Source organism: Mandrillus leucophaeus, unplaced genomic scaffold, assembly GCF_000951045.1.
Source record: "Mandrillus leucophaeus isolate KB7577 unplaced genomic scaffold, Mleu.le_1.0 Scaffold283, whole genome shotgun sequence".
Classification (NCBI taxonomy): Eukaryota; Metazoa; Chordata; class Mammalia; order Primates; family Cercopithecidae; genus Mandrillus; species Mandrillus leucophaeus.
This window is the reverse complement of record NW_012102954.1, coordinates 670520-685282: the sequence shown is the minus strand read 5'-3', so window position 1 is coordinate 685282 and position 14763 is coordinate 670520. Positions and strand designations below refer to the sequence as shown.

The window sequence follows — 14763 nt, the reverse complement described above, 5'->3', positions numbered from 1 at the left end:
GTGTGTGTGTGTGTATATTTTAGTATGTATCATTTTTGTAAAAACACACTACTTTTATCATATTTTAAATATTAACAATAATTCCTTAGTATCACCAAATATTTTGTCAGTGTCTTACATTTTCCTTATTGTCTAAAATATTGTTGATAGTTTATTCAAATCAGAATCCAAACAAGGTTCATATATTGCATTTGGTTGATTTGTCTCTTAAGTTTGTTCATCTTTAAGTTCTTCCTCCCTTTCTTTCATCTCTTGTAATTTATTAATGTGAAAAAACAGGTAATTTGTTCTATAGTATTTCCTACATTCTGGAGTTTGCTAAATTTATTCGTGTGATATCATTTAGCATGTTCCTCTGTCCCCTATGTTTCCTGTAAACTAGTAGTTATACCTAGAAGCTTGAGTTTATTCAGGTTGTTTTTTTGTTTTTTTGCTTGTTTGTTTGTTGCAAGAATGCTTTATTATGTGCTTCTGGAAGCACATAATGTCTGGTTGTGTCTGGTTTTGATCTTGATAGCTAGTGATGACCATTGCCTAATCCATTACTTCATTGGGGTGGGGGGAATAAGGTTTTAAATGAAATTTTTTTTCTTTTATTTAGTTTCCCAGGCTGGAGTGCAGTGGCGCATTATGGCTTACTGCAGCCTCGACCTCCTGGGCTCAGGTGATCTTCCCACCTCAGCCCCCTGAGTACCTGGAACTACAGGTGCACACCACCATACCTGGCTAATTTTTTGTATTTTTTGTAGAGAAGGGGTTTCATCATGTTTCCCAGACTGATCTTGAACTCCTGAGTTCAAGCAATCTACCCACTTAAGCCTCCCAAAATTCTGGGATTACACTTTGGCCACTGTGTCTGGCCTAAATGAAATTATTTGTCTCTTAGACAAAAGTTTTACTTTAAAAATTTGCCTTTGTGAGTGTGTACGTGTGTGTGTGTGTGTGTGTGTGTGTGTGTCTAAAAGGTTGGCTTTGAGCTTTGCTTTGAATTCTCAGATGAACGATAACCAAGGATACTTAAACTCTGATCATTCTTGACAGATATGCCCTGGAGGATATGGCCTTTTGAATTGTGTCCTCCAGTGCTAAACAGCAGCAAGCAAGATACTGCTGTCAGATTCATGGTGGTCACATGTGAGGAAAAAAAAGATGAATCCTATTTAAATGCTCCCAGGATAACAGTGATACTATTTGTAGGATAACTATTTGCTTGCCACTGGTTTTCTTAAATAAGGAAGTAAGTAAAGATCTATTTTTGTCTCCAACCACCACAACTAGGATTATTGGCTATCTCTTCTGTTCAAGAAATTGGTGGGCACCAAGGTGTTAATGGCAAGTGTGAAAGGCCCAAAGAGAAGGAACCTTCGAGTATACCTTCATTGCACAAACATTGACAAGTAAGTATGAGATACACCCTTTACCAATCATCAAGTTTTAGTGGGTAAGCACGTAACTTGACTCAAACACCCTGTTGCATGTATCTATACATTGCATAAGTGTAGGCGGTTGCAATTTAGTAAAGTTTTATACAATGATTTTATTTTATTTTATTTTTAAAAGAAAAATGATACTTTTATTGTTGTTGTTTTTTGTCACCCAGGCTGGAGTGCAGTGGTGCAATGTCAGCTCACTGCAACCTCTGCCTCCCAGGTTCAAGTGATTCTTGAAGAGGAGAACAATAACAACAACAATATTATTGTCAAAAGTTGTGACCGCAGTTTCTGGAGTTGAGAAGACATAGAGATTTTTGTAGCTTCATACTCTTGCTTTAGGTAGCAAAAAATGTTCCTAAATCTCAGGAATATTCTCTAGATAGGTTTCAATCTATCATTCCTGATAAGACGATACTGAAATACTAATTCTAACCAAAAAAGACCATCTACTATTTCCGATTATTGGTGACTGGGAACTCTGTGGATAGTGAGGACCCCAGTGGGAAGTAGCAAGGGGAATGGTTTGAATGGATAAATTCATAAGAAACGTCAGTAGATTTAATGTTCTTATTTGTTTCAGTCTTTTTATAAGGTTAGGAAAAGCCCCTGTTTTATTGTTTATAATGTGAATTCACATGAACCCATACAATTTGCCTTTTACCTTCCTATGTCTGTAAATGGATAGTCTGGCTGGCTTCCTAGCAACCTAGCTGGCAGAGCTGTGAGGATCTCAGCGTGCTCTAGCCCAGACATTGGAAGCATGAAGGGCAATGTTTTTAATCATGTTTTCAAAATAGGACCACACTAGTGGTCTAATATGATCATAAAAGAAGGATACTAAGAGCGCCCACTGTCATTATGGATCCTAATACTTAGGATGCATTATGGATTGTCATTATGGATACTAATACTTAGGATTCCATTTGTAATTGAGTTTTAATTGCTTAAATTAATAAATATTTTTATTGCTTGCTTTTAGTCCAATGTATAAAGAAGGAGATTTAACTCTGTATGCCATAAACCTCTATAATGTCACCAAGTACTTGCGGTTACCCTATCCTTTTTTTGACAAGCAAGTGGATAAATACCTTCTAAGACCTTTGGGACCTCATGGATTACTTTCCAAGTAAGTAATTTTCCTTGTTCATTCCAAACTTTCAATAAATTTGTTGGTGTTTATCAGAACAAAGAGTTTGGACAGGGAGCAAAAAACAAAGTCAGCTATTTCAAGTTCTAATAATTCTTCATATTCAGGAAATTTATGTATGAATACTTACTAATATGAGTATAACTCACCCTAAGAGTCTAAAGCAAAAGGATGTGAACACAAACTAGCAGTTATCTTAGAGAATAAGTGTATTTCAAAATAACTTGACATATCAAGATCCACTCAACGCATTTAAATTATTTACTCTAAAAAGACATAATTCTTGGTAACACATTCACTAAAGCAAAATATACCTGTTTATAATTGCTGTTAAAGGTATGTGGGTTGGTATAAAATGTCATACCATGTGAGATCAGTGTGATTCTTTTATAGCATTAATTTTTATTGGTTAGAGTAAGAAAAAGAATAGCTACAATGTACTTCTTAAGTAGATTCTCATATATTTTGGTTTCAAAAACCAATTATTGACTACATCTTATAAAAGCCTGTATTCAGTGGAGTGCCAAAAATGACAATGAGTCTTGAAGATTTAGACATATAAATATTTTGAGGTTTCTGTTCAATATATGTTGGAAGGAGTTCCTTTCTCATGACTACTCTCATATTGGAACATAAAAAGAGTTTACAGGCTTGGAGCAGTGGCTCACGCCTGTAATCCCAACACTTTGGGAAGCTGAGGCGGGCGGATCGCTTCAGCCCAGGAGTTCGAGACCAGCCTGGGCAATATGGTGAAACTCTCTCTACAAAAAAATACCAAAATTAGCCAGGCATGGTGGCGCGTGCCTGTAGTCCCAGCTACTTGGGAAGCTGAGGTGGGAGGATTGCTTGAGCCCAGGGGGTCATGGCTGCAGTGAGCTGTGATGGTGCCTCTGTCACCCAGGCTGGGTGACAGAGTGAGACCCTGTCTCAAAAATAAATAAATAAATAAATATTAAGAGTTTACAAAATTCTCACCATCTCCTCCCATCTTTGCAAATGCCACATAAGTGATGTTTTCCAGGACTATTAGCCTCAGAACTTGAGGCAGTACAGTAAGCATGCTTTCTTCAAAGTCCTATCCCCCACAGATAAACATTATTAACACTGGGTACTGCTCTTTTATTTTTTTCCCTTCTATGCTTTATTTTACTATAACTATATAGTATATAGTTATATACTATATATATACTATATATATAGTAAAACTATATGCTTTATATTTACTATATATAACATGTAATAGGAAAAAGGCAGGGTTGGGGGAAAGATCTGGAAGTCTTCCCAAGAGCCTTTCCAACATAGCCTCTGTAGACACTTTTTTCTTTTTTTCTTTTTTTTTGAGACAGAGTCTCACTGTCGCCCAGGCTAGAATGCAATGGTGTGATCTAGGCTCACTGCAACCTCCGCCTCCCAGGTTCAAGCGATTCTCTCACCTCAGCCAGGATCCTTAGTACTTGGGATTACAGGCGCGCATCACCACGCCTGGCTAATTTTTATATTTTTAGTAAAGATGAGGTTTCATTATATGGGCCAGGCTGGTCTTGAACTCCTGACCTCAGGTGATCCGCCTGCCTTGGCCTCCCAAAGTGCTGGGATTACAGGCGTGAGCCACCATTTCCTGGCCCCTTTGTAGACATTTTTAATGGGCCGTATGTTTTATAAAATACTACCATGGTTTAGTTAACCATTTTCCTACTGTTTAAATATTTTCTTCCCCTTGTTGTAAATAATGCATTTTTGGGTAACAGATACTTTTTTCAATTTAGGTTCTGACCCTTTTTGAAATGGTTTTTTGTTTGTTTGTTTGTTTTGTTTTTTTAGCATATTTGTGTTTGCTGCTGATAAAAAATAATTTTCTGAAGTAATTGAATAACAGTTGTAGAGTTGGAAGCATCATAAGAGATCATTTTAGTCCAACTACCCATGGAAAGCCCTTCAGGGTGACTATTCTGTCTGGCAAGGATAAAGTGAGCCTCTCGGTGCCTTCGCTTGCTGCTCTTAGTTCTGTTCTCTAGAGGAGAGGTGGGAAACTATACCTCATTCTTGTGGACAAGTTAGTTTGGAGGATTTCCCCCCTCCCCTTTTTCTGGTAGGGGAGGTTGGCATGCACTTTGTGTTTTGTTTTTAGTTAATTGTCAGCATCGAAAAATTGACAGCTATTAAAATATCTGAATCTCCAGCTTTTCTTTAAAAATGGATACTATGGCAACTCTGGGCTTGCTTTCCCAACTAGCTGGAGTTGAATGGGGATTGTATACTTTAGACAGGTCATTCAGCTTTGCAGCTCTCTGCAGTCTCTTCCTGACCCTATTATCTTACATCTGTCCTACTGTTCTTGCACCTATCACTTTCTTGGCCTTTGTGTCATTTGAGTTTGCCACCCCTAATTTGGAGGAATGCTGAATACCTCATTTTCTCTGGAATAATTCCCAAGTGTTTGAAGGCAAATTGGATTGTCTTCACTTTAGGCTAACTATGACCAATTTCTCCAATGACTCTTCTTTTTGCTGTATTTAGTAGACCCTATTACTTTTTTTTTTTTTTTTGAGGTGGAGTCTCGCTCTGTTGCCCAGGCTGGAGTGCAGTGGAGAGATCATGGCTCACTGCAACATCTGCCTCCTAGTTCAAGAGATTCTCCTGCCTCAGCCTGCCGAGTAGCTGGGATTACAGGCACCCACCACCACACCTGGCTAATTTTTGTGTTTTTCAAAGAGATGGGGTTTCACTATGTTGGCCAGGCTGGTCTCGAACTCCTGAACTCAAGTGATCCACCCACCTCAGCCTCCCAAAGTGCAGGGATTACCTCCGTGAGCCACCGTGCCCTGCCCCTATTACATTCTGATCACACATTTCATGTTTTATAATTGGAAAACTGGTGAAATTATAGACAATGTTTTATTCCCCTAAATTCTCTTTGATGAGTATATATTACTTATACTCTTCTTGTCTTTAAAATTTTGCAAAAAAGTATCCTAGATAAGTTTACGAGCGCACAGTCTGTATGCATGCTCGTATTAACAACCTCAGAGAGTTAAATAGCAGTCACCTTTAAAAATCATTACTATCATTATTATTATTTTTGAGGCAGGGATATCATTCTGTCTCCCAGGCTGGAGTGTAGTGGTGCCATCACAGCTCACTGCAGCCACCACTGCCTGGGCTCAAGTGGTCCTTCCTCCTCAGCCTTCCGAGTATCTGAGACCACAGGCTTATGCTACCATATCTGGCTAATTTTTTAATTTTTTGTAGAGACAAGGTCTCATTATGTTGCCCAGGCTGGTCTCAAACTCCTAAGCTTAAGTGATCTTTCTCGGCCTCCCAAAGTGCTGGGATTACAGGCATGAATAACTGCACCCAGCCCTAAAAATTATTAGAGTCCTGCATAGTAAGTATTTAATAAATATTTAAATGAACTTTTTTTTAAAAAAATAGAGACGAGGTCTCACTATATTGCCCAAGCTAGTCTTCAACTCCTGGACTCATGCAATCCTGCTGCCTTAGCCTCCCAAAGTGCTGGGATTACAGGCATGACCCACCTTATCTGGACTGAATGAACATACTTTTAACATAAAGGCAGTATTTTATATTTATCTCATAAATTTTGCCCAGCATCCCCACTTCTGCTGAATCTGTTGCTTGCTAATCACTTCTAGCTTCATTTCATCTGAAATTTGACAAACATCTTCTATTTCTTTGTCATCATGTTATTGACTTCAGAATATAAAATAAGACACTATACCCAAATTAAACCCCATCCTCATTGCCCAGCCTGATGTGAAAATAATCAGCATACATTAAGCTTACCCTTGATAGATGTGTAACATCTTTTAGATAAATGTACAGCTGATTAAACAATATAGCCTAATGGTATAATATCTTGCCCATCTACCTCGTCTTATCCACAGCAGGATTAATTCGCAATGACCAGATTTACCTTTAAACTTTGTAGCAAAATATCCTCTCCAAGAGCGTATCTAAAACTTTTGTGTGTACTCTTGCAAAGTTCTTAATTTCATGCAGAACAGGCTCTTAACACTGTCAGTTGGAGATATTTTCAAGACTTGTTTTTGTTTGTGGTTTCCTGATGATGGTCATGGCATTTCCTCCTTCTCCCCATCTAAAAATTGAGGTGATACAGGCTTTTAAACAAAACCAACTCATGTAGACTGAGTACAACTGCAATGCAGGCATGTTAGCCTCTGCCACAATCATGCACATGCTACTGATATGTCTTAAGTTACAGAACCCAGGACTGAGCATCTCATTAGGTCAAAATGGAAACCAGTTTTTCTGCTCACTGATGCTTAATGAGGACAGGGTGTGAGAGATTTTTTTAAGTGAAAAAATATATATAATAATGCTACATGGAAAAATATCTAACATTAGAGAATTAAGTAAATCATATACTCACACCATGGAATCCTGTGCAGACATTAAAATTAGGTAGTGGATGAATGTTTAATAGTGTGAGAAAGGCCGGGCACGGTGGCTCAAGCCTGTAATCCCAGCACTTTGGGAGGCCGAGACGGGCGGATCACGAGGTCAGGAGATCGAGACCATCCTGGCTAACACGGTGAAACCCCGTCTCTACTAAAAAATACAAAAAACTAGCCGGGCGAGGTGGCGGGCGCCTGTAGTCCCAGCTACTCGGGAGGCTGAGGCAGGAGAATGGCGTAAACGTAAACCCGGGAGGCGGAGCTTGCTGTGAGCTGAGATCTGGCCACTGCACTCCAGCCTGGGCGACAGAGCGAGACTCCGTCTCAAAAAAAAAAAAAAAAAAAATAGTGTGAGAAAAAGGATGTGCTGGGGCAGGGGGAAGAATCAAGTTTTAAGAAAATACAGTATACCCATACTTAAGTTAAAAAAAAAAAAAAGGTGTGTACAGTGATGTGTTGCTTAATGATGGGGATACCTTCTGAGAAATGTGTCGATAGGTGATTTCATCCTTGTGTGAACATCATAGAGTGAACTTACACAAACCTAGACGGTCTAGCCTACTATGCATCCAGGCTATATGACTAGCCTGTGGCTCCTAGGCTACAAACCTGTAAAGCATGCTACTGTAGTGAATATACAAGTTACCATTGGGTTAAGTAGTTGTGTATCTAAACATATCTAAACATAGAAAACTAATGTGTTGTGCTACAATATTACAATGGCTATGATATTGCTAGGCAATAGGAATTATAATTTTATAATTTGATGGGAGCACGCTCATATATGCGGTCCGTAGTGGACCAAAACATCCTTATGTGGCATATGACTGTATACATGTACATTAAAAAATAGATGAAAGAATGGATATACATCAAAATGTTTAAAACGGTTATGGTGACTTAGGTTACTTTTTGTATATTTATCTGAGTAATAATAATGATGATAGATAATACTTTTATAGTGTTTACTATATAAAGGACACTGTTGTCAGTGTTCTACATACATTACATGTATTACATAAATGATATAAATATAACTCTGACAGTAACTAATCTTATACATTCTCCATTGTTTTTTTGGTTCTTTTTTTTTTTTTTTTTGAGGCAGAATCTCACTCTACCACCCAGGCTGGAGCGCAGTGGTGCAATCTCAGCTCACTGTAACCTCCGCCTCCCGGGTTCAAACGATTCTCATGTCTCAGCCTCCTGAGTAGCTGGGACTACAGGTGCACACCACCCACCACCATGCCCAGCTAATTTTTGTAGTTTTGGGAAGAGATGGAGTTTTGCCATGTTGGCCAGGCTGATCTTGAATTCCTGGCCTCAAACGATCTGCCTGCCTCAGCCTCCCAAAGTGCTGGGATTACAGGTGTGAGCCACCGTGCTCAGCCTAATCTTACAAGTTTTCAATATTTAAAGAGTGCTAACTTGGTTCACAATATAAAACATATTTGAGGAAAAGGGATATAAGCATCTTATTTAGAATTATGAAAATATCAATAGATCTACAGCTGACTAAAACTTTTCTTCATAAGCTCTTGTCCATATTTTTTTGCTTCTGTGAATATGCATTAATTTGATTTAAATAATAATGTGTGTATAAGAAATAACATTTTTCCTTAATTTTTAAAAACATTCAACAGTTTTTAATTTGAATTCCAATAGTGAAATACATAGGAAATATAAAATGTTCTGTAGTTTAGCCAAATTGTTTTTGGTTCACCACAGCATTCTACCAAAATTTCTTAATAATAGTAAGAAAATGAATGCATTACCTCTGGCGGGGAGAGGGGAGTTAGACAGTTTATGGGCATAGTTACAAGTGAGAAATTTCATTGGCTACCATTTATGCTAAATTCATAGAAACTGCATTCTATTCTACATATCTATTGCTTTATATGGAAATAGTTTCAATTATTGGCCATTAAATAAAATAGCCACCATTCCAGAAGGTGTGTCATGTTTATCCTTTTAATACCACCATCATATTGCCTAGTATAGATTGTGTGTGTTCCATTTTCTGTAATGGGCCAGACAGTAAGTATTTCTGGCTTTGGGGTCCATATGGTCTCTATCATAACTACTCAAAAGATTATCTAGTCAAATGACTAACTGATACAGTGTTGAAATACAAGTTATATAACATAGGCTGCCACACACACACACAAAAGTTTATTTGGTCTAATAAAGATTTCATGACTTTTGTAGGGGACAGGTGGGGCTTGCACCACTTGGTTAACTCGGTGTATCTTTCCCCTTTGCAGAGCTGTCCAACTCAATGGTCAAACTCTAAAGATGGTGGATGATCAAACTTTACCACCTTTAATGGAAAAACCTCTCCGGCCAGGAAGTTCACTGGGCTTGCCAGCTTTCTCATATAGTTTTTTTGTGATAAGAAATGCCAAAGTTGCTGCTTGCGTCTGAAAATAAAATATACTAGTCCTGACACTGAATTTTTCAAGTGTACTAAGAGTAAAGCAACTCAAGTTATAGGAAAGGAAGCAGATACCTTACAAAGCAACTAGTGGGTGCTTGAGAGACACTGGGACACTCTCAGTGCTAGATTTAGCACAGTATTTTGATCTCTCTAGGTAGAACACTGCTAATAATAATAGCTAATAATACCTTGTTCCAAATACTGCTTAGCATTTTGCATGTTTTACTTTTATGTAAAGTTTTGTTCTATTTTTTATTTATTTATTTATTTTGAGACAGAGTCTCTCTCTGTCACCCAGGCTAGAGTGCTGTGGTGCAATCTTGGCTCACTGCAACTTCAAGCAATTCTCCTGCTTCAGCCTCCTGAGTAGCCGGGATAATAGGAATGTGCCGTCACACCCAGTTACTTTCTGTATTTTTTGTAGAGATGGAGTTTTGCCATATTGGCCAAGCTGGTCTCCAACTCCTGTTCTCAAGTGATCCACCCACCTCAGCCTCTCAAAGTGCTGGGATTGCAGGCGTGAGCCACCACACCCAGCAGTGTTTTATTTTTGAGACAGGCCCTCACTCTGTAGCCCAGGCTGGAGTGCAGTGGTGCAATCTTAGTTCACTGCAGCCTTTTAACTCCTGGGCACAAGTCATCCGCCTGCTTAGCCTCGCAAGTGGCTAGGACCACAAACACATGCCGTCACACTTAGCTATTTTTTAAAATTTTTTTGTAGAGATGGGGTCTTGCTATGTTACCCAAGCTGGTCCTGAACTCCTGGACTCAATTGATCCTCCCACCTTGGCCTTCCAGGTGCTGGGATTTCTTTGGGAGTACAACATGGTACAGCAGGAGATCATTTGATGTTACCTCTATGCAGTGTTGCTAGTCAGTGAAAGACTTTAATACCTGTGGGGACAGCGATTAGCCACTGCACCCAGTCTTTATTTAAAGTTATTAAAAATGGCTGGGCACAGTGGCTCACACCTGTAATCCTAGCACTTTGGGAGGCGGAGGCAGACGAATCACCTGATATCAGGAATTTGAGACCACCTGGCCAACATGGTGAAACCCCATCTCTACTAAAAAATACAAAAATTAGCCGGGTGTGGTGGTGCACACCTGTAGTCCCAGCTACTTGGGAGGCTGGGGCAGTAGAATCACTTGAACCCAGGAGGCAGAGGTTGCAGTGAGCCGAGATTGTGCCACTGCACTCCAGCCTGGGTGACAGAGCAAGACTCCATCTCAAAAAAACGAAAGTTATTAAAAATGTATGTGAATGCTCCTAATATGGCCAGGAAGCAAGGACGTGAAGGATATATTATGAGTTTTAAGAAGGTGCTTAGCTGTATATTTATCTTTCAAAATGAATTAGAAGATTCTAGAATTCTTTCCTTCATGTGCCATCTCTACAGGCTCCCATCAGAAAAAGTGTACTGCCATCACCGTGAAACTGGTTGTAAAAGAGAAACTATCTATTTGCACCTTAAAAGAGAGCTAGATTTTGCTGATTTTCTTCTTTTGGTTTGTCTTTGTGAGCAATAATATGTGAGAGAACAGATTGTTAGATGTGATAGTATAAAAAATGATTAATGACAATTCAGAGGGGAAGACATTCTATAAACTTAAAATTACTATAAATGAAATTGATTCATCAAGAGGACAAATTTTAGAAAACACTCAATACCTTATAACCATCTGTTAATATTTACTTTTTCTCTACCTTTAATCCTTGTTTCAGTTGGGAAGCTTTTGGCTGCAAGTAACAGAAACTCCTGATGCAAATGGCTTAAACAATAAGGAAATGTACATTCCCACATAACTAGATGTTCAAACAGGCCAGGCTCCAGCAATTCAGTATGTCACCAGGGATCTAGTTCTTCCCAGCTCTCTGCTCTGCCATCTTTAGTGTTGGCTTCATTCTCAGACTCTGGTAGCATGATGGCTGTACCTGTTCCAAGGGCCCCTTCAGACCTCATAGCAACCAGAGGAAGAAAATGAGTCATTTTTTTAGTCTTCTTCATAGACTTGAATAACTCTTTTTCAGAGTTTCTCACAGCAAACCTCTCCTCATGTCTCCTCATGTCTTATTATTTAGAAATGGGTAATGTGGCCATTTCACCAGTCACTGCCAACAACAATGAGGTTCCTATAGTTGTCTCTGAGTAATCCTTTGGAATGGAGAGGGTGTTGGTCAGTCTACAAACTGAACACTGCAGTTCTGCACTTTTTAGCAGTGACAAAATGTAATATTTTCCCCTCTTAAGGATTAATATTCTTTATATTTATGCCTGTTATGAATATAGTATCTTTTAAATTTTTTATTTTAATAGCTTTAGGGGTACACACTTTTTGGTTACAGGGTTGAATTGTATAGTGGTGAAGACTTGGCTTTTAGTGTACCTGTCACCTGAGTGATGTACATTGCACTCAATAGGTAATTTTTCATCCATTAGCCCCCTCTATCCTCCTCCCTTCTGAGTCTCCAATGTCCATTATACCACTGTGTATGTCCTTGTGTACCTATAGCTGAGCTTCCACTTATAAGTGAGAACATGCAGTATTTGGTTTTCCATTCCTGAGTTACTTTCCTTAGGATAACAGCCCCCAGTTCCATCCAACTTGCTGCAAAATACATTATTTTATTCTTCTTTATGGCTGAGTAATAGTCCATGGTATATATATATATACACCACATTTTCTTTATCCACTCATCAGTTGATGGACACTTAGGTTAATTCCATTCAATTTAAGTACATTTGTAAGGAGCTAAAGCTGAAAATTAAATGTTAGATCTTTCAGTACTCTTAAAGTTTATATGTAAGTGGTTTTTATATTTTCACATTTGAAATAAAGTAATTTTTATAACTTTGATATTGTATGACTATTCTTTTAGTAAAGCTAAAGCCTACAGATTCCTACATTTGGAAGCCTTGTTTTCCTTCACTGCTTTGTTTATACCTGAAAACAGGATATAGAACCACTAGTGTGTTGGGTTTCACCCCTTGTTATACTATTAGGTATCAGAAGTGAGGGTTTTCCGATGCACAGTCTGAGACAAGGACTTGGGGTCAGGTGGGTTATTTGGGAATAAGGAATGAGAGATCAGGGAGCATGAGATGGAGGAGAACAAAGAGCCAGTATTAATTTTTGCTGTTGAGTTTGTTGCCGTAGGCAATGAGCGTTCAGTTCCACCAGCACTACTGAGAAGCGCAGGGGATGCCTCCCAAAATTTGTCTTTTACTATTCTCTTATTTCTCATCAGCTATCATTTTATAGTCACATTATTGTCAATTACAATTTCTATAAAGAACACCAGTTCCACATAAAATTGTTTTAAGGCCTGAAGCAATTATAGTTAATGATTGTATCTGTTAAACTTGAAAGTCACTTTTACATCTCATTTGGGAGTCAAACGATAATTTTTTTTTCTTTTCTATTTTCTCTTTTTTTGAGACAGGGTCTCACTCTGTCACCCAGTCTGGAGTGCAGTGGCATGGCATGCTCATGGCTCACTGCAGCCTAGGCCTCCTGGGCTCAACCCACCTCAGCCTCCCTAGTAGCTGGGACTACAAGTGTGTGCCACCATGTATTTTTGTATTTTTTGTAAAGACAATGTTTTGCCATGTTGCCCAGGCTGGTCTTGAACTCCGAGGCTCAAGCAATCTGCCTGACTCAGCCTCCCATAGTATTGGGATTACAGGCATAAGCCACCACACCTGGCCAATAAAATATTTTTTAAACCTAAAACACCTTCTCTAGGGCCCACCACAAAAATCAGATGAAATACAGTAGAGATGAAAAATATGAATGTAGAAGTGCTTCAAACATGTAAATCTCTTAAAATGAAGGGTATATGTAAAGTGGAATATTCTGGTTGATGCACCATTTAAACAAATATTTGTGGGATGAATGAATTTATTCTCCATCCACTTGGTGCAACGTTTCTGCATTAGGGTTCTCTAGAGAAGAGAAACAGTACCAATAGGATAAATATATAGATATAGATATAGATATAGATATAGATATAGATATAGATATAAATATAAAGAGAGATTTTTTTTTTTTTGAGAGTCTCACTGTGTCACCCAGGCTGGAGTGCAGTGGTGAGATCTCAGCTCACTGCAAGCTCCGCCTCCCAGGTTCACGCCATTCTCCTGCCTCAGCCTCCTGAGTAGCTGGAGCTACAGGCACCCACCCCCATGCCCGGCTAATTTTTTGTATTTTTAGTAGAGACGGGGTTTCACCGTGTTAGCCAGGTTAGTCTCAATCTCCTGACCTCGTGATCCACTCACCTCCACCTCCCAGACTGCTGGGATTACAGGCGTGAGTCACCGTGCCTGGCTAATTTATTTTAAGGAATTAGTTCAAGCAATTATGGAGGCTGCAGAATCCAAAATCTGCAGGGTGGGCTAGCTGGCAGGCTGGAGACCCAGGAAAGAGCCAATGTTGCAGTTGAAGTCCAAGTCCAAAGGCCATTTGCTAGGAGAATCCTTCTTGCCTGAGGTAGGTCAGTCTTTTGTTCTATTCAGGCCTTCAACAGATTGGATGAAATCCACCACATTATGGAGGGCAATCTGATTTACTTGAAATCCACCTATTTAAATGTTAATTTCATCCTAAAACATCCTGTATTAGTCTGTTCTCATGCTGCTAATAAGGACATACTGCAAACTGGGTAATTTATAAAGGAAGGAGGTTTAATTAACTCACAATGCCACATGGTTTGGGAGGCCTCACAATCATGCTGGAAATTGAAGGAGGAGCAAAGGCACATCTTACATGGTGGCAGGCAAGAGAGCTTGTGCTGGGGAACCCCCCTTTATAAAACTGTCAGTTCTCATAAGACATATTCACTATCATGAGAACAACACAGGAAAGACCCACCCCCATTATTCAATTACCTCCCACTGGGTCCCTCCCACAACACATGGGAATTATGGGAGCTACAGTTCAAGATGAGATTTGGGTGGCGACACAGCCAAACCATATCATTCCACCCCTGGCCCCTCCCAAATCTCATGTCCTCACATTTCAAAATCAATCATACCTTCCCACAGTCCCCCAAAGTATTAACTCATTTCAGCATTAACTCAAAAGTCCACAGTCCAAAGTCTCATCTGAGACAAGGTAAGTCCCTTCCCCCCTATAAGCCTGTAAAATCAAAAGCAAATTAGTTACTTCCTAGATATAATGGAGGTACAGGCATTGGATAAACACACCTGTTCCAAATGAAAGAAATTGGCCAAAACGAAGGGGCTACAGGTCCTGTGCAAGTCTGAAATCCAGCAGGGCAGTCAAATCTTAAAGCTCCAAAATGATCTT

At 39.2% G+C, this 14763-nt stretch overlaps 1 protein-coding gene across 3 annotated transcripts in view; it reads left to right on the top strand.

The window, feature by feature from the left end:
• Positions 1 to 12312, top strand: part of HPSE (heparanase) — a 44200-nt gene extending 31888 nt beyond the window's left edge. For 2 of the 3 annotated variants that reach the window (XM_011985432.1, XM_011985433.1), the window contains 3 exons: positions 1279 to 1397; positions 2413 to 2559; positions 9281 to 12312. In XM_011985432.1, the coding sequence (XP_011840822.1) occupies positions 1279 to 1397; positions 2413 to 2559; positions 9281 to 9440 (426 nt within the window). In that variant the 3' untranslated portion in view covers positions 9441 to 12312. The remainder of the gene's footprint in view (positions 1 to 1278; positions 1398 to 2412; positions 2560 to 9280) is intronic. The other variant, XM_011985434.1, reaches the window with a different exon arrangement.
• The last annotated feature ends 2451 nt before the right edge of the window (positions 12313 to 14763 follow it).